Below are 25,132 nucleotides of genomic sequence, written 5' to 3' on the forward strand. Positions count from 1 at the left end.
TGTTCTAAATGACAATTAAGATTCTGGGCTACTACAGTATAACTCTAGAATGTCCACTGAAGTCATATGATAAACTCCTTGATTTCAGAAAGGTGATGACTTTTAAGAGATGGGCTTAGCTTTGTCTGAGATCACTGAAGACTGTGATCTTGAAGGTGACCATGAAACTAAGGTTCCTTCCTTCTATTTCTCCTTTGCTGCTATAAGTGAGCAGCTTGTTCGACCATGAGCTTCCTACCAGGCTGTGCCATCTGTCGCACCACAAGCCCAACAGGAATGGAATCAGCCAGTCATATGTAAAAACTTCTAAAATGGTGTTGTCAAATAATCCTGTCCTCTTTCTGTGTGGATTATCTTGATTATTTTGCTATTGTGATAGTGAGCTAGCCTGTTCAAGACATTAAACTTCAGTTGATCGAAAAGGCATGTTTAAAATTAGATCTACTTGTGCAAAAATCACATTTCATAGTAGGAAAAATTACAATTCCTCATATTCCTTCCACATTGCCCTTTCATCAAATCATATACTAATATTCACTATCTTTCTAAAGAGAAATATTTGTTTATTTACAGTATCAGTACAGGAATACAGAAAGATGGTTTTCTTAAATTCCCAAGAGTAAATCACAATCCATTTTCTATTACAGCTGGGAATGCACATGAATGTAGTACTAAGATCTTTGAAAATAAGTCTCCCTAGACTTCCCTTAGCAGCCGAATCACTTAGGACCTGTAAGTTTAGTTTTCTGTTTGTTTGTTTTGTTCTCTATTTTAAAGCTGAGGTGTTTAAGAAACAGAGTACTTGCTGGCTCTTCCTGTGACAGGCTGTGATTACAGTGTCTTAGCTGCCTTACAACCTGTGCCAATCTCAATTATTATGTGTTATTATATAAGAATCAAAATACTAGGACATAGACATTTGCAAAAGAATGTTTAGTACCCTTAGATTCAGTAATCTGGTACTATAAATTTATCTCTTTAAATCAACAGGATTTAGTAGTTACTCTCATGTGGAATTCTGGTTTATTTTATCCCCGTTTTTCATTTTAAAAACTCTTAATGTTCTGTGTATATATATATATGTATATATGTATAGGTGTATATATACATATATACATATATATATACACTTATGTATATATATACACACACATGAGTATATATACTGGAAATAGCAGGAATATATAAAATGTATACATAAAATGAATCCAACTATGTCATATACTGTTTAACTATGTTATATGTAAAGCTCTATATGTAAATTATATCGATGCTTTCGATGCATTCTTGACATAGAACTAGAAATTTGAAATAAGTGTATTTTTTTCTGTAACCATATAACTTAAGTTTACATATCTGACCTCAATCCTATGTAAAACATATAAAAGGAATCAAGGTCTATACCATATTTATACACCATAAATATTTATATGCCATAAACTAGAAACACCAAAGTAGGTGGTTCTAGTTTGCACACAAGTTAAAATCAAGACAGAAGAAAACAAAAAATTATAGCAGAAATCAATGAACTATAAAATAGACAACCAAGGCACTGTTACGTGGGGCTTGCTTATTGCCTACCGAGTGAGTTCCAGACCAGAGGGAGATAATTCATATTACTGACTGTGAAGCTGTGCCTAAGTTCAGTGTGTGTGTGTGTGTCCTTGCTCCTTTGAGACAGGATCTCACTCTGTTTCTCTGACTGTGAGCCCTTCCCCCAAGCAACTATTAACTGCCTCCTCCTGGAGGAGAGGGGCTGAGTTCCGTGTGTGTGTGTGTGTGTGTGTGTGTGTGTGTGTGTGTGTGTGTGTGTATGTGTCCCTGAGCCCTGAAGATGCAGTCAAATTGTAAGTGAGGGAGAGACATTTTCTTCTGTGGTGTAGTCACTGATAAGATAGATGTCTATCTTCCTGTGAATAAACCCTCTTCTGTGCTTCTTCTGTAAGCAAACTCCAGTGAAATTCCTTCATACACACATATGAACATGCCTGCACACACACACACACAAATTATCCTGAGAGCAGAGGGAGTGCTTGGAAAGAGGGAGGGGATGAGGAGGAACAGAAAAAAAAAAGGTACCAGGTGAATATAGTCAAAATACATTGTGGGTAGAGACAGCTCAGCTGTTGAGAGCATGTAGTGTAGCTCTTTCAAAGGACCTGAGTTGGGTTCCCAGTAACCACGTCAGGTGGCTCATAAAGAACTTACTGTAACTCCAGTTCCAGGGGATCTGACACCTCTGGCCACACACACACACACACACACAACTGAAATGAACCTTTGAGGATGTATTGTGTCCATATATACAAAAAGTTTAGCGATATTCATTATTATGTGTAATTGGAATATGCTAATAAAATATTTTAAAAGAAAAAAAAATGGACAACCAAGAAAGTAAAAGCAAAGCTGAATCTTCTAAATAATGAAACAGGTTATTTTTATGTGTATTAAATAAATGCACATCTATTGGTGTTTTTTGTATTTTAAGTGTTTCTTGCCATAAAGATGCTGTAATTTAGTGCAAAGTATGTTTTCACTGAAGATTGTACTCCTGGCATTTCTATCTGACACAAGTCATTTGTCACATCTACTGAGAGCCACAGCAAGACTTCCTTTGGTGCTGCTCTAATACTTGGTCACTAAATGCTTCTATTCACTATGATTTTTTTCCCCAGATTTTGTTTTAGGTGAGTTTCTTTTAAGAATGAATCTATCTATCTATCTATGCACATTTCTTAAAGCTTAAGTTAAATCTTATGAAATAACCAATGTTAATTTTGATAACTGTCTGGTCTTTCATATCCTATGGAAAATGCCTCATGATAAAAAGGCAGCAGCAACTGTGATGTTAGCCATCAGAATGTCAGAATGTCTAGCACACATTTGGAATACATCTTTCTTTGAATAACATTTTAAAATAAGCCATCATTTGAGTGTGATAAGAAACACACCAACTTGACAATACCTAGAGACCTATCTTTAGCTTACCTGAAACCAATCATAGCTAGTAACATCTTGTACAACTGCTATCAATCCCTCAACTCTTCAAGTGAAAATTCTAATGGGGTAGTAGACTGTCCCTGCCTGACTCAGAATAAAAAGCTGCACAGTAACATTTGTATGACATTTCACCAGTTAGGTATATGTGGCAATTACGTGTTCTCCAATCAAACTCCACTTCTGACCATGCATGTTCTCAACGTTTAGAACCACTCATCTATATTCTTATACTAAACTCCAAACTCAAATTTCCCACCAACGTTTTCTAGAGAGAAAGCCATCCTGCAGCTCTAGCCTCTGACTCCAGACATTTGTACTCTTTCTCGCTCTCACTCAAATATTGGTTCCTTGGACAATTTCTTTTTGAATTAAAATCAAAAGTCTTCTATTGTCTTTTTCTTTGTATTTTTAGCCTAAAACCAGTGCCTATTTCTTTAGGTTATCTATACACAGACAGATAGACAGACAGACTCACTCCATACTCCCTTTTGCTTCCTTGGTGCCTTCATTCTGTTCTATAAGGCCCCTGAAAGTTAGCACAGGTCACTGAAGCAGACTTGTAACTGGATTGTTTTCTAGATTCTTCCTACTGCTATACCAAGAACACTTAGGAAGGTCTTCGCACTACACACCCTATTTCCTTCCACCAAACCCAGAAGCAACCCTGTTCGGAGCATGCACCACGTTAGCAGGCCCCTCGACGCTGTTGGCATCCAGTCTCTTGGCCTCTCAGGTTAGGCATGCCATGTTTACTGCTTTATCCCTTTACCTCTTCCCTTTCTTAAATGTCATATTTCCATGGTTTTCAGTATTATATTTCCTTTAATCTTCCTGCCTATGAATGTTTTCAAAGCAAGAAAGGTCAGTGCCTGAAGTATAGCACCACAGTCAGCCTTAGAGTGTTGACTAAAGAAAAACGCACAGGAGACACACCGCCAGGTTGACACATGGATCTGAAGGAAATGAATTGAGAGCCTTTGTAACCACTTTTAGACAGTATTATTGAGAGTTCAGTGCTGCAGCCCTGTGGTGAAGAGCTTACCTAGCAAGCATGCAGCCTGAGTTTAATCCCTAGAGCTGCAAAGATCAGAACAGTTATCTATAAGCAAAAAGTATACTTACCATATACTGTAATATTTATTGTATGAAAGAAAAAACTCTTACAAAATGGAAGCACAGAAATGGCAAAGGGAGGAAAAGTCTGTTGCTCTACATGACATAACTCCAGCTGAGAGCAGACCAGGAGTGAGCCAGACACTGCAGAGTCTACACATGACTTCCAAGAGAACAACAGACACAGCTAGTAAGATTATAACAGGAAAAAAAAAAAAAAAAAAGGAACCAGAAATACTGAACAAATCACAAAAGAGGTGTGCAAAGAGAAAGGCAAAAAAGGACAATCTAAAAATCAGACAGATAACTATATCAATAAATGAATTAAATGAAGATAGCTATACATCACATTTTATTAAGTCTCATATTATCCAGTGAATAAGAAAAAAGAATAAATTGTATGTTAAAACAGAATCTACTTATTTATAATTTGAATAAAAATGACAAGAAAAGACATATTACACACACACACACACACACACACAGAGTGTATACTTAATAAAAGAAAATAAAAAAATAACCTAAGGGCTAAGGGGTAAATTCCCCAAGATAAAACAATCTTAAATTCAAGTGTACATAGAGCCAACAGCTCCGATACAGAGTGGGGGCTCCACCGCAGCAAGCTGCAGAGCGCCGGCCCCGCCTGTATATAGCACTGAGCTTGAGGAGGAGGATCACTGAAAAAAATGAAAAAGTAAACAAAACCAAAAAAGAAATGCAAAATTAAAAAGATGTTTACAATCGTGGCTGAAGATTTCAACAACTGCTTGTCAGTAACTGATAGTACCAGTACACAGAAGGATGCTGACGACATGAACCACACCATCTGCCATCTTCACAGAACATGTGTCCCATATCCATAGACGCATCTTGGTAAAAACATGTTATAGAGGAAAAGCAGAATCTGTGTTTTCTTCTCCTCCTCCCCCCTCTGTCCCTGATAATTTAAACTTTTCATTTTATAAAAAACTTTATTATTAAAAAAAGTCATACAATAGAAATTAACTAAGATGCAAAGAAAGCTCAATAAACTTTTAAATTCAGAACAGCCATTTGGTTCTTCCTCAGCCCCTATTATTTAGTTGTTCTTTCTCTCTTTTCCCCACATTATATAAATAAAATATTTAAAGTATTTTTAAATTAGACTGCATTTTAAAGCCAAAGACACTGACGGAACAGTCCCTAGTATAGTGGCTCTCAACCTTACAATGCTGTGATCCTTTTATATATTTTCTGTTATAGTGGTGACCCCAACCATAAAATTATTTCATTGCTACTTTGTAACTGAAATTTTGCTATTGTTCTGAATTGTAATGTAGATATCTGTGTCTTTCAATGGTTGTACGTGACCTCTGTGAAAGAGTCACCTCTGTGAAAGAGTCGTTCAACCCCCAAAGGGGTGGTACCCCACGGGTAAGAACCACTGCCCTAGAGAAAAGCTCTGGACTGAACTGAGTGGTGAGTTGGTAAGAACAGCAACAATAACAACACTGTCTCACAACAATAATTATCGTTTCAACTTAAAGAAACTCGGGGGAGAGCGGCGAAGTAAACTCAGAACAGTTGACTGATGAATGATAAATGAGGCTAGTAGTGCAGCAGTGGCCGAGCACAGAAGGCCTGCCCGCCACCATACAGACAGATGGAGACACATGTGCAGTAAACAAGTAAGATCACAAACCCAGAGACAGAAATCAATAAAATCCAAATTAATTTCATCCTTTAAAATCTGAAGCTGTTCTTAGAAAGGACTGAAGTTTGATTCCCAGGCTCCAGAAGCCACATGGCACGTAGCATTATAACCTCTGCAGACACCACACACACACACACACACACACACACACACACACACGGCATGTATTATTATAACCTCTGTAGACACCACACACACACACACACACACACACACACACACACACACACACACGGTATGTAGCTTTATAACCTCTGTAGACACCCCCACACACACACACTGTACATACACATGCAAGCAATAAATGCATAGAAAAAAATGATTCTTAAAAAATTAAAATACGTAAATAAAGTAAAATACCTGTAAACAATTACCCAGGAGGCTGAGGAGGGAGGATTTTTGAGTCTGAGGCAGGAGAGCATGCACAGGAAGACCCTGTCTTAAACAGGAGGAAAGGGTGTGTTGACAAAGTCATACTAGCAAACACCCTTCCAGAAAAGTCTCCCAGCTTAAGGGTCCTAAGATTATCAGTCTTCTATGATTCATGTGGCTTGTCCCTTTCTACAAAAGGGGGCAAGATAAGAGTCCAGAATAGATGACCAGCTCTTCTAACTTTGTTTCTGTATTCCTCTACAATTAATTTTCTATTTTTTCTTTTACAGAGAATGGTTTAGATGTAGTTTAAAGATACTAAATATATCATCTCTATTTTACCACAAAAATTTAGAAAAAGAGTGAGGTGGATCTTTATGAGTTCAAGGCCAGTCTGATTATCACAGTCAGTTCTAGGTTACCCAGGGATACACAGTGAGACCATGTCTGAAAAGAAATTAATTAGAAAACAGGCATTAATTAAGGACTAATTTATGAAATAATAAACACACAAAGTTTATTGGCAAGTAACAAAATGCCAACCCATTTTAATATTTTATTACATTTACTTATTTGAGCATGTGCAAAAGGATCTGCATGTGGCACAGCTCACGTGTGAAGGTCAGAGGACAACTTTCAGGAGTAGGTTGTCTCCTTTCACCATGTGCATCATAGGGACAGAATGAAGCTCCCAGGCTTGGGGACAAGTGCCTTTTACTCACTGAGCCATCTTACTAGTCAAAGTTACACATTTTAAAAATATAACGACCCTGCAAATTTTCCAATTTCACAGTTTACTTCATGATTCTTATTTCCAAAATTCCAGACTTCTTACTAACTTTGTTAAAATTGCTACTGTTATCAGAAGATCTGAGAGTTAGTATTTTACTTATTTGTGCTATATGAACCCTTTCATTTTTCTTCAGTATTGCCAACAGCCATTTCCTGTGACCATCTAAACAGTAAGGAAAGCCATGCTCTCCTTCTGTAGGTTAGAAGTGTAATAATACATCCTTACCATTGTCTTTTAAAAGAATATTTCCTTTCTTCTTTCTAGTTCCAATTATTTTTATTCACTTTGTGTGTATGGTGCAAGGGATGGAATGCAGGCACCCACACATGCCAAGCAAGAGCTCTGCCACTGAACTACACACCCTACCTTCTTGTTCTTATGAAAGAGTACTTCATGGGCAGGGTATGTTCAAGGGATTTTTTTTTTTTTTTGCTTTTTTGAAGACAGGATTTCTCTGTGCAGCCCTGGCTGTCCTGGAATTCACTTTGTAGACCAGGCTGGCCTCGAACTCAGAAATCCGCCTGCCTCTGCCTCCCGAGTGCTGGGATGAAAGGCGTGAGCCACCACACCCAGCTGTTTGAGGGATATTAAGTTGCACTGTATAGTATTTTATGTCAAAGAGAGTCCCTGACCATGCACTACTTCCAGTTCTTTTGTGGTGGAGAGTTGTGATAAAGGCAGGGCAGAGCTTACAGAAACCTTTTTTAGGCACACATGCTCTCATGAGGAACACCACTAGTGATATAAAGTGGATACAATTATCTATTACAGCATTTCAGAAAGCCCCTGAGTCTCACAGAGGCTGGGAAGGACCTAGCATACACCACAGTGCTTTCACGAGTGAGAAACTCTCTATGTGAGGTGAGTGGAAGGGGAGCTTTGAACAAAGTGTTTAAATGGACAATAATTTTATTGCTTAGTTACAGGACTGGGGAGAAAAATCATATTTCCCACTGGCAACAACATTATATAAAAATGAAATACCAGTCATCTCCCATATCATTTGTACTGTGATACTCCAAAGGGGCTGAAAGAAAAAAAAATATTTGGAATAAAACAAAGAATATTTCAGACAAAAATAAGGACATGTAAAATGGCTAGATTGGACAAAATAATTAGATAAAATTTCTAAGTAAATTACTGTATTTCATCAACTTTTCACATTAAAATTTTATAGAAAGGACAGGAGAGCTATCTCATTAGGCAAAGTACATGGCTCATAAACATCAGAATGTGAGTTCAGATTTTCAGTACCTATGTAAAAAGCTACATGTGGTTCCTCACAGCTAAGGGAAAGAGACAAGCAGATCCCTGGAGCTTTCTGCCCAGCCAGATCAGCCTGATCTGTGAGCTCCAGGTTCAGGGAAAGAGATGGTAGCATACATCTGATTTCAATTCCACACCAATTATGCAAGCATTTAAAAATCTAAATCAGTATTTGTATGAAGAATGTCCAAAGGCAAAGTAGAGTACAAAACTGGAAAAGGCAGGCTTATGCGGTATATCTGGAGTCCAGTGCTGTGACCCACATTAGAGAACCATTATGCCTGAAGGTGGCCCAAGAACGCACAGCAAATTCCAGAAACAGGCAGAACTAAGTGTAACACAGTCTAAAAAAATAAACAAAAGCCCACAAGAAAAACGCACTGTACAATAAAAGTGAGGAAACAAGCCAGGCAGTGGTGGTGCACACCTTTAATCCCAGCACTCAGGAGGCAGTGGCAGGTGGATTTCTGAGTTCCAGGACAGCCTGGTCTACAGAGTGAGTTCCAGGACAGCCAGGGCTGCACAGAGAAACCCTGTCTCAAAAAACCAAAGGAAAAAAAAAAAAGTGAGGAAATATAATTGGTAGCAATCATTCTATGGGAAATAATATTTTACAAGTAAAGAGATAAATAAAATCATAGATTTGTTTGTTAAATAACAAAACTTTTTTCTTTAATTTTTTTTAACATAACTTCAATTCCAAAGCAAAACAGAAAATATCGTTGTATCATTCAAGTTTACTGAGGCAAATTTCTGAGGTGTAGAGAATCTTAGAGACAGCTTACCTTTTTGTCATATACATCTTGCCAGTTTACTCCAGAAAAAAAACTATGCCTCATGATTTCTTTTGCATCATCTGGCCCTCCACCAAGGCTGTAAAAATAAGAAAAAACATTAAACAAGTATAAAACATTTATATAAGTTAAACAATAAGTTTTGTGTACATAAAATTTAGTGTTTAAATAATTTTTGAAGTGCATAGCCATAAAAATAAAAATTAAATAATGCTACTAAGTAATCCTGCCCTTAGATGAAGGTAAGAGACAAAGGTTTTAGAGAGAGGCCTGAAGAGGCAACGGACTTTGGCCCTTTGAGAGAGGGAAGGGGTAAGCAACAGGCGAGCAGCTCCAACTGCGCGGTAGACACTGCACCCCTTTGTGGAATTTAATACATGGCATCACCGCGTATAAGCAAGGGGTGCTTCTACCACTGTTCCTTTTTTAGTGAGTGAAAATGTTCTTTTGTTAATGTAAATTCTGAAGTAAATAAATGGTTAGAAAATGATCTGTGAGTCTAGTGTAGTTATTCACAATACTGGGGAGGTCGAGGCAGGCACATCTCTGACTTAGTAAGTTCAAAGACAACCTGGTCTACAAAGTGAGTTCCAGAACAACCAGGGCTACAGAAAAAGACCAAGACCATGAGTGTCCCACAAAGAAAAACAATAAAACTATCTCTGGACATCACCATCCCATATAAAAATCTCACAGGTTGTATTAGTATTTCAAAAGAATGATACAGAAACAATATTATTATCTATGAAATATCCTCATAGTCCAATTTACTATACAATTCAGAATATAAAACTAAAAGTTAAAATTACACCCTAAGTTTAAAGTTATTTTTATCTAAACAATGTGACTTGATAAGAAAAAACAAGTGTTTTCTGGCTTCTATTGTTCAATTTAGTATATATTTATTTAAAAGAAAGTACATATAAAAAATAAGAATGGAAGGAGGGTAACAAAAAAAAAAGAAAGAAAAAAATGAAGGAACACACTGAAACTGGATCTAACACAGGGAACTTTCTTTGGACTTAGTCATGCATAGGTGCATATACATGATTGAGTTTATTATAGTTTTTACTGTTATAAGGGATATAAAGTATAATACATACAAAAAAAGTATAGAATGTTTATATTATAAATCAGACACAAAATTCTCACAGGAAACCTTTAATGTATGCTCGATCCAAATTCAACTATAAATGACTATGATTGCTAATTAGTTGTGGAATGTTTGTTTTGTTTCTGTTAAGGCAGAGAAGAAAGTGACTTGAGAAACAGCAACCGTGAGCACTGACTGCTGAGAGACTCTGTACAGTGAACACCACTTACCTACCTCGCTGCTTTTACAATGCCACAGAAACCAAAAGCTCTTCAAATGAGTTTACACTATTAACCTCCCCCCCCCCACATTATTTCCTTCCTTCCTTCCTTCCTTCCTTCCTTCCTTCCTTCCTTCCTTCCTTCCTTCCTTCCTTCCTTCCTTCCTTCCTTCCTTCGACAAGGTTTCTGTGTATAGCCCTGGCTGTCCTGGAACTCACGCTGTATACCAGGCTGGCCTCGAACTCAGAAATCTACCTGCCTCTGCCTCCCAAGTGCTAGGATTAAAGGTGTGCGCCACCACTGCCTGGCTCCCCCTACATTTTATTAATTCTAAAGAATCAAAGCACCAAACACTGACTTAGAGGACTAGCCAATTTTGGTAGTAGGAATGATACCCTTAAGGCCCAATTTCAAAATAACATAGTTGAAAATCAAATTACTATATATTGTTTCCACATGGACACAACTCAGAAAAACAAAATAACAGTGACATGGAACAAAATCATTAGAGTGATAAAGTGTAACTTCGTACTTTGCTTTCACTATTCTTGATTTGCATAATTTGATAAAAATGAGTGACTAATAAAATGTATACCTCAACATCTGTGGAAATTTAACAGCTAGTTCTGGTGATTTGACCCATACCAATATTAACATATCACTAGGTAGAGAAAAAAAAAACAAAACAAATAGCTAGAGAAAGTAAATAAGGACCAATCTTTGGAATACTGGCTACCAGATGTAAGGAATTCATGTCCAAGATGGACCTAGCTCTTCTGACATAGTCAGGATGAACCCTGAAGCAATCAGTAAATACATGATTAGCTTTGGTGTTAATTGCAAGAAAGCCTTCTCTAGAATCCACACAGGATTCTTTAAATAAACTCCTAAACTCCACTCCAGAGATGGACACTAGGTTGCATAAAATTGTAGCAGAGTTCATATCTGGAACCTTCAGTCTGGTGATTTTATTTAAGGTTTAGCCTCTGACCCCCACACTCACTGTTCTTCCAATTATGCAGCTTTCCCTTGGTAGGCTGCCAACTCCTAGGAGGGCAGAGATCAGTACTGGATCAACAGTCATTCTAAGCTTTACTTAAGAGACAAGAAAAGCAGAAAACACCAAATTTTTCTTTTTTTCTTTTTTTTTTGCTGAAAAGAATTTGGTATTTCAAAGTACAAATAAAACCAGTATGCATAAAAATCAGAACTCTATTTTCCTACACAGTTTAGTTTATAGTTTACAATACTGTTTGCACTGGATGCATACTTGAGAGGATATATAAAGTAGAGAAGCAGCCATTCTACAAGTTTAAAAATATGTATCAATCCAGATTCAGTTATTCATTTTTGGGTAAAATCGCAGTACTTTTGCAATAGATTGGCTTAGGATGTAGCTACCATGTTTGTCAAAATACATTATATACTGCCTGTGAACTCACGCTATGCCTGAGATTACAGTTGTAGGGTGAATTTTAGAAGCTGAAATCTATTAGCACAAGCTTCTTCAAAGTGTGAAGCTGTCAAAAATTTCAATGTCAATGACTCCTTAATATACAACTTAAAGACTTCAAAATGATGTCAAAATATGCTCTGAACTGACTTATTTATGCTTACAATTATTAAACTCCCAACATCAGAATGCCAAATAAACCTTTAGCTTCCATGTGTTCTTAACTATGAGGAACATCACAGAAGTGCCATTTCCTATAGAGCTGCACCCACCATGAAGTGATGCTTTTTATGTAAGCTGCACACAGGGATAAAAGCAATCCATGCAGAGTAACAGAGTAAGACACAGAGTAACAGAGAAAAAGAAAGAAAGCCCAACGATGGCTGATCCTTTGGTAGAGCTCAAATCAGTTCAGTAAAGGAAAACTTTAGGCATCACTTGAAGTAGCCTCCATCAATGAAAGGAGGAAGTCACACTGTCTGCTTATGTGTTCTGGAGTCTGAGGCTGACTTTATTTGCTTCCTAGACTGTTAGGTTTCCCAGCTTTATGTCCTGGCCCCTCCTCCTCTTACATTCTTTCTTGCTATTTTTCTGCCTCTAGTTACTGCTCAATGTCAATGGACACACAAATCCATAGCTGGCTACTGTGACTCTCTTAAGCACTGGTTTCATTTCTTCCTGATCCTTGACATTTCTATCTAGGTTTCCCAGAGAAGCCCAGATCTGGTTTATTTAGTTACTTTTAGCATCCATCACTACAAGCCTCTGCCTTTGCTACTGCTCCATCTGTCAGATTCCATACATCAACTTCCTTACTGTTTCTACTTACTCTCAAAACTATATCCATTTCTTAAAACCTTGGCTCAAAAAGAACCTACTTTACTATCTAGAATTTTTTGTGTTACTTGTTTTAAAGATACGACTCTCTATGTTGCTCAGGCTGGCCTCAAATCTCAAATGCTCCTGCCTCAGCATCCTAAGTGATGTATTTGCCATAGAGGCTTTGTCAAGTGTTCTGCCTTGCTGCCCTTTACTCTTCTAATCCACAACTGCCAGGGTTGCCTCCTTATCACATGCATCTCATGACACCATCTCTCTTTACAGCATTTGCCTGGCTTCTCATCCTTCCCTGACTCAAGTTTATTTTCTAAGAAACATAAGATCCTTATGATCCAATGCACCTGCTTCATCTTTCAATGTCACCTGCTCATACTCTGCAGCCTAGTCACTGAACTTCTCAGAGACCATGTTCAGGTGAGATTCTAGCTATATTCCCAAGTAAATGATGCCTAAAAGGCACTGCAGTTCTCCAGGCCTCCGAGGGCCAGCTCAGGCTCTCAACGTCTCCTAGACAAGGCTATAATGATTTCTAGAGCATTTGTATATAGTTTGGCCTGAGAATATGAAGTGTAAACTATAAATGTCTAAAAAGACTTGTTCATGTTATTATTTATCTTTTTTTTTTTTTTTTTTAGACAGGGTTTCTCTGTGTAGCCCTGGCTGTCCTGGAACTCACTTTGTAGACCAGGCTGGCCTCAAACTCAGAAATCTGCCTGCCTCTGCCTCCCAAGTGCTGGGATTAAAGGCGCGCGCCACCACGCCCGGCCCTATTATTTATCTTTGAGCTCTCGATACTTTGATGTAACATAGCAGCACAGAGGTCTGACTGCTCTGTACTTTATATAAAGGGGCTTCATAAGCCTGTATCATCTTTTCAATCTCAGAAAGGAGAAAGTATGTACCAAGGCCCTTACATTCTTGAAATGTATCTAACATATATTCAAAAGTTCTCAACTATGTGCTATCTGTAGAATGGGAATGCCCCATAGTAGCTAAATGAATGAGACATAGAAAACACAAGCAAGACTTTATTTCGTCACCACTTATAGAGACAACCACATAAGAAAGAGTGACCAAAGAGAGATGGAAGAGAATAAAATAGGATAAAAATTCATTGCTCTTGAAAACAAGTCAAAGACTAGATTCTCCCCAAGTCAAAAAGATGAACTGGTAGGCATAGCTCTGCTTAAACACAACTTTCCAGCAAATGCTGCTCATTACATAACTGTGACAGAATCATCTTCAATGAAAAACCTATTCTGAGTTGATGCACATAAGATGCATAACAAACATAATGCACACACCGGGAAATTGGTTTTCTATTCCTTATTCCACATGGATTTTCAGTGAGACCATGGACAAATCACTTGTGTACATGAAATGCTTGTATTATCTACTCGATCTACTCTGGAAAGCACTGAAAGAGCAAAGCAAATCACAAGAAAGTACCAGGATGGAGGGGGATGGACAGAAACATTTTATAAGTCTAAGGAAACATAAGAGTCACCAAGAACGCTCAGTATGATTTTTGAATGGTTCCTGACAACACCAAGAGCTAGTAAAGGCTAAACAATGTGAGTAATTCTGCTGAAAGCAGTGACACACTCTTAAAAACATATTGTCTTTTAAACTTACTTTTTATGTTGTATATGAGTGTTCTACCTGCACACATGCATGTTTATGATGTGCATGTTTGCTGTCTCAGGAGGTCAGAAGAGGGTGCTGGAGCCTTGGAACTGGAGTTACAGATGGTTGTGAACAATTGGGTGTGTGTGTGTGTGCCAAATCCAGATCCTCTGCCAAAGCAGCTAGTCACTGAACCACTTACACCATCGCTCCAGTTCCTTTCTTAAAATTTAAAATTAGATACCTACAGTGGCAACTACTACTAAAATAGACAAAGGCTAATTCTAAGAATTCACGTATTTCCTTCACTCACTAGCTGAATCTCTCAAATATATGTTAAACATGAACCGCAATGCACTGTATCAGAACATTAGGTAAGGTGTTCTTGACAATCAAAAACATATGAAGTTGTCTATCCTCTAAATGCCTGGATTTTAACGAACTTTCAAAACAGTTCTGATACTTAGGGGGAAAGAGTGAAAGAATTTCTCTCTCCTCTCCTCCCCTCCCCCTCCCTCCCTTTCTCCATCCTTCCCTCTACCCCTCATTGAAAAAAAAAAATATAAAATATGTCTCTCTGACATTATGGGGTACTTTATATTCAGAAGACATTTGACATGTAACCTGTGAGTATATTGAGAATTGATAAACTGAACAAAATAGAATGACTGAGCAGTAAAGGCTTTCTGTAAAAAAAAAAAAAAAAAAAACTATGGTTATCTTGCTTTTTTAAAAAATTAATTTTTTAGCTATATTGGGTTAAATTTTGAATAACAAAAGATAGGAATGTTAACAGATTAGTGGGAGGAGGAGAGTGGAAACGACTTCTCTTTCTCTGATGTGAGTCAGTAGGAATAGGAAGCCCTAGAGACTCAAAGGAGAAAAGGGAACTTCCTATCCCATAGGAGCAAGATTTAAGATAATGAAGAAATTGTTTTCTCATAGTACAAATAAAGAATTTCTAAAAAAAAAAAAAAAACCCTCTTATATGGTAAGTTTGTATAATACTTTCAAGTTAAAAAAGAGCTGATGAATTTTTAAACTGTTTTATATTATGCATTCATAAATAAGTCAAGTTTCTCAGTGGAAAATTGTTTATACCAAATACAATGCTTCCTGAAATCAGGCACATTTGAATTAATTTCACAAATCACTCTAACCAATTCATCAGTAACTTATGGACTATCATTGATGCTTACCGTTTATTTGGATCCTTTATCAAGAGCCCTGAAAGCAATGATTTTGCATCTGAAGAGAGTGTTCGGGGGAATTTAATGTCTTCCATTAGTATTAATTCAAAGAGTTTCTCATGATCCTGGTTGTAGAAAGGCAACCTTCCACACATCATTTCATACATGACAACACCTAAGCCCCACCAGTCCACGGCTCGGCCATAGTCATTATCTTCTAATACCTAGAAGTAAAACCAGAAAAATGACAAATTTTTACAACATCACAACAGCAGCAGCAGCAGCAACAGCTTCATTATATAGTCTTAGCTCTTCATCCTCCTCCTCCTCTCCCTCCCCCTCGTCGTCATAGTCATCATCATCAGATAACTTTACTATATATTCTCATCATCATCATCATCATCAAGCTTTACTATATTTTCTTGACTGGCCTGGAACTTGCTATGTAGACTAGCCTGGCTTTGAATTCATAGAGATCTGTCTGTATGCCTCTGGACTGCCATGTCCAACCCATGCACATTAACTTTTAAAGCATTATTCAAAAGAAGTGAATTTACTATCACCACTGACAACCTATGGAGCTGCAACTAGAACCCAAGGCCTTATGCATGTGTTTTGCCACTAAACCACACACTCAACTGCAAATGTGATTCTTGCTCGATGGAATATTCCTCATCCACACACAATATCTTCTACTCTATTTACATAACTACATTAGAGATGATACCAAACCTCAGTTTATTTGACCCTTTCCTCAGCTTAGAGGAAACCTGTTCTAGCATATGAATTTCATCAATTAAAATTCATATTTTGAATTAATCAAATATTTTGTTGATTTTTAGGTATTTCTGACAGTCACATTAAAGTTACCTATAAATACTATGACAGGCATGAATATTTAAAGATTATGGAGAGAATTTCAAAAACTCAAATCAAATCATTGTTTTATTGCATTCAAGAACCTAAGAAAATACTCTGTAACCTAAGATCACAAACCTAGTTACTGTGAGTAAAGAAAATATTCTCTGGAAGAGAAACATTTGGAGAATTTTAAATAGAAAAAGCATTCACATATTTTTGTATCTGAGTAAGTAATATGAGTGGGGACAAAAAAGAAAAGAAAAAAGAAAAGAAAAGGAAACTAAGGAATAGGGTCAGGAAGCGTAAAGAATCCTCTCGTTTCTTAGAGGAAATACAGCCTGTACCTTTTAAAGTAACAGTGACTGTTGGATAGCTCATTAGTGAGGTGTATGGTTTCCTGGACATTTATCTAACCGATACAGAATTTTACCCAATAATAAAACAAAACAAAAATCTAACTAATCTTTAACTGCATTCCTACAACACCAACAAAACAGTGGCATACATGAAAAGGAGCCAAATGTGGTTTTTAACCTCTTTTTTTTCATAAAACCATAAAAAGCATAAAAGCTGGATTAACTGCCTTCTGAACCCACATTTCACCAGCCGGGTTCTCATCCCCAGCTGGCAAAACTGGCAATCCTTTATTTTTGTTTAAATGCCTGGTTTTCAGCCAGACGGGTAGGAGTACATAAAATGAAGGTTTTCATCTGAAGAGAAAAGGCAACTACAAATCAGAACTGGACTGTAAGAAAATCTATTTGATAAAACTAAATAATTTTTGTTAGCTCTGTATAATAAACACTGATCCTCAATATAGACAGTTTTGCGTCTGACGCGTGGACCTTCACTGACATACAGATACATTTGGACGTAACTTGCACTGTCTGCGGGATTTCTTTGTGGTCAACAATACTGACGTAATGCACTGTGTTACTAACATGCAGACTTCAACATTGCTGAGAATGTAAGAGCACAGCCAGTCGTAAGAGGTTTTGCTATCAACTACAAACATTTTATGTAAGTTATGAGGTGAGATGTACAAGAAGTAGAAATAAAAATGACTGTTGCATTATATGCACAGACACACAATGTCAAACACGTTCACTATTCATCTATTTTCTCTCTTATATAGAATGATTTTAAAATGCAGTTCTGTGAAACAGTCTCAATTTTCAAAATCAAGTTGATTATTCTAAAATATAAGTCCTTTGTATTAATTTTTGGACAAAAATTTTTTTTCTTACTCAAAGTACTTCTTTTTCTAGTAAAATTTGTGCTTTTTAACCTAATTGTTAAAAAATCTCTCCATTCCTTCTAATGAAGGCTTTCCACAGCAAACCAGCTCATCAATCTCATGATCACTGTGGAGGTGAGAAGGTATCACAGTGGTCTAAAGGCAAACTGATAGGGAAACCTAATTCTACCTCATTCAACTTCATGTATCATACTATTAGTTTGTCATTGCAGATGAGAACATACTCTGAGAGAAGAAATCAGTAAAAGACTAATCTTGAAAATGACCTAAGTGTCTTTTACCTTAAAGCAATATAGACTTTTACCCAAGATTCCAAAAACAAGCAGGAATGAAGACATCTAGTGCTGGCTTACATCCTCACCTTAGTAGTATTTGATAGCCTATCCACTCCACAAAATTCCCAGAGACAAGGGACAAAAGCAGTCCACTAAGTGGGGAAAGACCACATCAAGTACAAGTCAAACAGCTCAAACTTCAGGAAAGAACACGCAGACATTAAAAAACAAAAACAAAAGCAAAAACAAACAAACAAACAAAACCTAATATTCAAACAGGTAAATTAACATCAAACAGTCGGTAACATCTGATGAAAATACTCGTTTTAAAAAGCCTGGTAAGTAAACAAACAAGCAAACAACAACAACAACATCAATCCCGATTTTTAATCTACAACTATGCTCTTAAACAATTACTAATTTTGACATTAAGTAACTGGTATTTCAGAATGACAACATCTATTAAGTGTTTCCATATTAATATAATAGAAATTTTCAAAGGCATTTCACTCCAGTCTTACTTTACCAAGAAGGACTTGAAGGAGTGAAAGCATACCTTTATCAGTTTGCACCCAAGGCTAGCAGCTATAAGAAAGCAAGGCATGCCCTGCAGTGGCTGCTGCTCAATCAATAATCCTGACAGAACAGATGGGAGAAAAATCAAACATCTAAACAAACTGTCTACACACCTATGTTGTGAAAGTAAACTGTGAACTTGGATGAACCAATTTACTACTTTTTCAATTTTTTTTGGTAGCCTCACTTTTCAGGTAACTAATATATATGTTATATAGTGATATGTATCTATAATTCATTGTTTATAAAGACTTTTTATATGTTCACATCAATGGTATTTGATAAAAATGACAAGTTTTCTTATTAAGATTTTAAGAGATTATAGTTTCAAGAGGAGCATATAATTTGTATGATCCACGGTTTGTCAATATTTTTCATATTGCTACTTTACATAACATTATAATTATTGACCTACTATTTTAATACTTAAGATACAATATCTGTAGATATAATATGCAATTTGCTCTAAGTTTTATGTTTTTTGTTACCTCCTTTCATGTAAAATTGACAGAATGCAACTAACATCACAATTCCAAAAGCAAACCAAAGTCAGAACAGGAAAATCCCTTAAGAAAAAAAATCTAAGCATGTACAATATCAGAAATTCATCATGCATGAATATATCTTCCTATAGTTCTCTATACTGCCTTTTTATCATACAGCAACAGACATTAAGGAATTCTAAATAACTGGGCCATGTGATTCAAGTAAAAATAGGCATCATTAGTATTCCCACTTAAGGTTACTGTTTTTATATCCTCAGCATTCAGAGGATTTACAATTATATTTTGTGCTTCAATTAAAATTCTACCAAATAGTCTGATTCATCACATTAAAAAGAAGCTTACGTGAAATGTAATTAGCATAAAAACTCATAACTTCTAAACTAGTAAATGGCACTAGGTGTAAAAGTTGGAGGGCATTTATTCTGTTTTACTTCACTTTTAGACAATATTCAATTATTGGACCAATTGTGATAACTGTTAATGTTACTCATAATAGGTCCATAGTAAAAAAATAAATTAAATCAAGTAACAAGACAACTCATCTGATAGAGGTTCTTAAATATGAATTCTAACTATGAAGCAGACAACAACTAGAACTAATTACTGTGCCCCTGATGAGACTTAAATTTACTTAACTTTCCTTTAATACTAGGGTGACATATTTTCAGACTACCAGAAAGAGGAAGGAGCAGGTGTTGAAAAAATTATTCATAATTAAATAAAATGCTAATGTTCAAAACAATGTTAGCTCAGTAACTTTTTCATGAAGCTTAGGACTCTAAGACTAATTTCACAATTTGTAGAAATACAGCAGATTTTATTCAAGGGCTACTTTGAACGTGACTGTGGACATTACTGGTTTTTCCTGCAGATTATAGATGCACATGTAACTGGCCACATTCAATTTCGCTATGAGCTCCTGAAGACAATACTGAAAGAGTCGACTAGATGCTATCCTCACATTTAATCCTCATTGATCAAAATTTCATCAGGGTTATTTCTATCTGTTCCCTTTACCTACATTACCTCATACTCATTTACTCCATGACTCTACCTACTTATTAAGTTAGTGTATATTTCTGATTTTAAATTTTTATGTAGTTAATTTTTCATTTGTATTAATTTATCACAATAAAAGATTTCTTTACCAAAAGTTACCAATATTCAAATGCATTTCAGATATTTTTTAAAAGTTATTTCAGATATTAAACAGATTTCAAAAGAAAATTATATAGAATTCTAACAATAAATGCTTTAGAAATGGGCTCTGAAAACCAAGAAGAGAGAATTAACTGCACTTTTCGTCACCTGGGCCCACATTTTGCATTTAGATAAAATAAACGTGAATACTTCCATTTTCAACAGTAACCACAGCTGATATATTTCTCAAAAACCAACTCATTTTATAATCTAAATGTTTTTTTGTAAGTTGGTTATCAAATAGTTTTATTTTTATGCTATTACAGAAGTGTATTTCTATGGGTTTCCCAAACCACCTTCCTCAACCTTGCCCATCTGTCACCATCTGCTTCTTTTTAGCATGTACTTTTTGTGTGATCACATAAGCATGTGAAAGATAACTAACATTCAGATGATTATCTGCCGGTGCATTTGAGGACTGGGCACAATAAAAGTGAACTGCCAAAACGCACTTAACACTTTTAATTTTGTTGGGTCTTGCATGTAAGCTACATTTGATTTTCAAACTGTTTTACAGTTGGAAAGTTGAGCAGGTACTGCTAACTCAAAAGCAAAGCTGAGATTCCAAATAATTAGCACTGCATAAAATCATCTGGATTTAATAGGATCCAAGCTAAATAATCAAATTTAAAAGAGTTTCTATGTAATTTTTAAATTCTTCTATAAGTTAAAGGTGTTAAAACAAAGCACAGACTACAAAAATAGAAACTTCAAGACATCTTCTGGTCCATAATTTTTTAATGGATTGGTTTTATTTCCTTGAATTACAACAAGAAACATGAACTCACTTAAAGCTGTACAAATCAATGCGGTTTCAGAGATGCTGCACGTGAAATGTCTAGTTTACAGGTCCATCAAAACTTAACCTAAAAATATTTTTTTCCTATCAGTAAACTGCCACTAAAGGTATTACACTTTTTCATTATTCATAAAGCAGGTAAAGAGATAAAATTTATTTAGATGTTCTTTTTTTCAGCTGTTATTTTACTGAGAAGACTTAAATTTTCTGGTGGTATTTACCACAAAATAAGGGGAGTCCATGTAAATGTAAGCATTTAAAAATAAGCTTTAAGTCTGACATATAGGACATTTAATAAACTGGTTTTAGATGACATCTCATATCCTTTCTGGGGAATCTTCAATATCTATAGCATCCCCCTTTAAATAACAAACCACTGCAAACAAAAGTAAAAGAGAGGTGAAAGAGCACGCTAGTGGGAATGGAGGCTGCCTCACACTCCAGTCTGTTCAGAAAGTTCTCAAAGAGCAGAAGGAAGCGCAGTGATGTGAGTTGTACACAAGAGCAGTAGTCAAGGATGCATCCTAGGTCTGACTGATGTCTGACCTCTTATCAAGGAATGATCAACACTGATAATGGTACAGAGCAGAAATGAAAGGTTAAAAAAGGGGCAAACATCATCTGAAAGTAAAGAAAAGGGGTAGTTTCAGCGTGAGATAACCTCTCACTAATTGAGCTTGTAAATCCCACTCTTTTATAATCTCTGGCTTGCAATTCACAGGGACCCCCTTTCCCACAGAATTCAAACCTCTGCATTCCAACCAGGCTGTTCACTGACTGCCACATGCACATGGCATTGTGTGTACATGCACTCACAATGCCTATATTCACCAACATATATACATACAATAATTAAATGCAATACATTTTTAAATATGTAAAAAGTACTGCTTAATGAGTTTTAAAAAATGGATGAGCTCTTGAATACTGTAAAGCCTTAGAGATGACAGAAGTCTTTGCATTCGGTGCCTCGTTTGTCATTCAGTTGATAATGTCTGCACAGAAAACAGTATCTTTGTTTCTTAGAAGATCATCTGCTTCTGGAATGTGTTTTTATCCTCTTCAGAATAATTCCTCCTAATTGTGATATAACTAATTCTAAATATGGAATGCCATCATTCATTACAAATGTATAGCAAGGGCAACTGAATGCCAGAGAAACAAAGACATTGTTTACCACAACATTCACAAAAAACAAAACTTGTCCAGAAAATATGATCTTATATTTGAATAAATAAAACATCATTTCTAAAATTTAATGTACTCTGTAACGAAAACAGAATTTTAAACTCTAGCATCTATAACAGAGAAAATTACATGTTTGGCAAGACAACAATACTTGGAAATATACTTTAAATATTAGCACTTATTTATAATTACTAAGCCTTTTGAAATGTTAATTTAACTCCTAGTTTAAAAAATACTGTAAGGCAACATGATAATACATACATAATTTATTCTAGTTTCTGATTTCTTTGATTACTGTTTCCTGTTGGGCCATCATTCATACAATTACAGATGAAGAGGTAGGCTTTATGAGCTACCAAACCTTAATTAGAATCTTAATACTCCTAGGGAGTACAGAGGAGTAATATCATATCACAACATATCATTTACATAGATGAAACTCTCAAAGAATAATTGAGAGACAGAGACAGAGAATGCTGCATTACTGTACCCCATATATCACCTTCTAACTGTATATGGATTATTAAAATGAAAATGAATTTCACTGTTTCATATTATTATCCCAAATACCACAGGAACAAACAAAGTGATGCTTGATAACAGAAGTCCTGCTCATCTAAGAAGGCTCTCAATAACATCAACCACAGTGCCTTGCTTCACTCTGAGGGGTGACCCATTAGTCTGGCTCCGGTCCCTTCTGGCTGCCTTGTGTGCAAAACTCTTTCTCCATGTTGGTTTCCTCCTCCTTAGCACTCAGATCTGAGCAATTGTCCCTTTCCTCAATCACCTCTCTGTGGAAGATTCTGCTACTCAAATTCTTCTGCAGTGACTCCCGTCTCACACACTTCTTTACAGTAGGAGGAATACTCTATGCCAGAGCTGGTTTAACCTGAGAAGGGTTACATCTGTTTTAAGAAATAAGCATATGACCAAAGCGATGTGGAGCTTATGAAAAAAGGCCAGGAAGTGAGATGACATATGAATGATCTTAGCAGTATTTTTCATGAAAACCAAACCATAGGTACAACAATATAGGTGAGAGTTATAATCTGCTAAGGGAAAGAGCCGGACCTACAAAGCTCCTTATCATATAATTTTATTTACATGAAATGGTCAGAAAATGCTTCAAAGAGAAAGATGATTTACAATAGCTAGGAAGAAAGAATGAGAAGCTAATAAAAGTGAAGTCATAATTGGAATGATTAAAACCGTTATAATTACAAGTGATAGTTGCACAACTTTAAACATTTGAAAAAGTAAATGTTGACTTAAAATTTTATATGACATGTGAACTATATCCAAATGATGAAAAATAAAGAAATTTTAAAATGGAATTTTAAACAGTTAACTAAATTGAAAATAAAAGGGAGAGAGGGGAGGAGGGAGGGAGCGCAAGGTTGCTTCTCATTTGTTCTGAGGACACTTGCTAGGCCAAAGAACCCTGGCCATTTTGAAGACACCTAAGCCACAGGGAGGCTGTAAGTGCTTCTGTCAACAACTTGAATAGCTTTCACTGGGCACCTAGCAGCAGTGCACACAGACAAGTGAAGACACTTCTAGATAATTTTAGTCTCTAAGCAGTTATCTTGTTGATAAGTCTTTTGGCTAAGGTCACAGATGTGAACAGAACAGAAAGAATTCACCTGTGTGGCCACATGTGCATTCTTGATGTAAAGAGCTCCAACGGTTTCAGGAAATTGTTTCATCACTGAACATCTGAGTAGGTTGTTACACAGCAATACTTACTGGTATACTTAAGAAAACTACTACACCAAAGTACATCTTTTCCTATATCTTACTTTCATTTTTCTTAGAGCATTATGATGTGTGTTGTGTGTATGTGTATATACATATAAACAACGTACACATATATAAACATATACATACATGTATGCACATATACATACATATATACACATATACATACATATGTTATACTTTTTATACACACACATAGATAGAACATATATATGTTTTATACATACATAGTCTCTATCCAACAGAATTTCCTTGAGAGTACAGTCATTTTCCATCTTATTGTTATATTGGCATATTACAAAACCGTCAACATAGAGAAGACACACAACAAATACTTGAATAAGGGTTTGAAACCTCCTCTTCGTCCTTTCTTATGAACTTCAAAATGTAAGTAAGTCATTTTTTTCAGGTTCTTCAACAAAACAATTTCCCGTAGTCAAGGATCAAATACCAACAGTCACTATAATCTCTGCTTCTAGGTAAAGTCCAAGATAGTTTATAAAACTATAAATATGCTTACAGAAGTTACTCCATTATCCTATTTTAACCAATGAACCAGAAAATAAAATATATAGAAAGAAAAAATATGATCCAATCTACTTTATTAAAAACACATGCTTACAAACTGCAAAATATTTAATTTTCATATGTGTGTGGTCTTAAAATACCCCATCATCTAAGATAAAAGCAATTAAATTATTCTGGTTGAAATCTTGTTTAAAAAATAGTGAATGTTGCTACATGACAAAAATATTGCCAAGTTTTGAGAAACACTGGTGTTATTTTTCCTGTAAAGTGAACTTGGGCCTACCTCTGGTGCCAGGTACTCTGGTGTGCCACAGAATGTCTTCATGGTAGCTGCATCTGTGATCCCTTCTTTGCAAAGCCCAAAATCCGTAATTTTTATATGGCCATCCTTATCTAGCATCAAATTCTCCAACTGTGTGTGAAAACAGCATAATTTATTCTATAAGCTTCAACAAGAGAACAGTTTTGAAAAGTGATTAATCAGGCACTGGAAAGAGACATGGTTGTAGTTAACAGACTATCAATCCTTACATATTCTATACACTCACATGTAAACTGTATGGTTTCTGTAAAAGCTCAAATAATAAATAACAATAAGGAAACACTGGATAAGTATTCTATACTACTATAAACCCCACTATAATTTAGATTTTTGTATATTACACCAATCCTGTTCATGTGATTTATATGCATCAGAAAGTTGTCTGAAAAAGAGAAATATAACATTAT

The 25,132-nt window shown here is 35.9% G+C and overlaps 1 protein-coding gene across 4 annotated transcripts in view; it reads right to left on the reverse strand.

Moving 5' to 3' along the window:
* Positions 1-25,132, reverse strand: part of Akt3 (AKT serine/threonine kinase 3) — a 241,042-nt gene that overhangs the window by 13,760 nt on the left and 202,150 nt on the right. For all 4 annotated transcript variants that reach the window (XM_021162759.3, XM_085843271.1, XM_029481052.2 and 1 more), the window contains 3 exons: positions 24,687-24,815; positions 15,464-15,678; positions 9,023-9,110 (listed from right to left, as the gene is read on the reverse strand). In XM_021162759.3, the coding sequence (XP_021018418.1) occupies positions 9,023-9,110; positions 15,464-15,678; positions 24,687-24,815 (432 nt within the window). The remainder of the gene's footprint in view (positions 1-9,022; positions 9,111-15,463; positions 15,679-24,686; positions 24,816-25,132) is intronic.

This window comes from Mus caroli, unplaced genomic scaffold (assembly GCF_978045245.1).
Source record: "Mus caroli unplaced genomic scaffold, Mus_caroli_1 scaffold_1, whole genome shotgun sequence".
Lineage (NCBI taxonomy): Eukaryota > Metazoa > Chordata > Mammalia > Rodentia > Muridae > Mus > Mus caroli.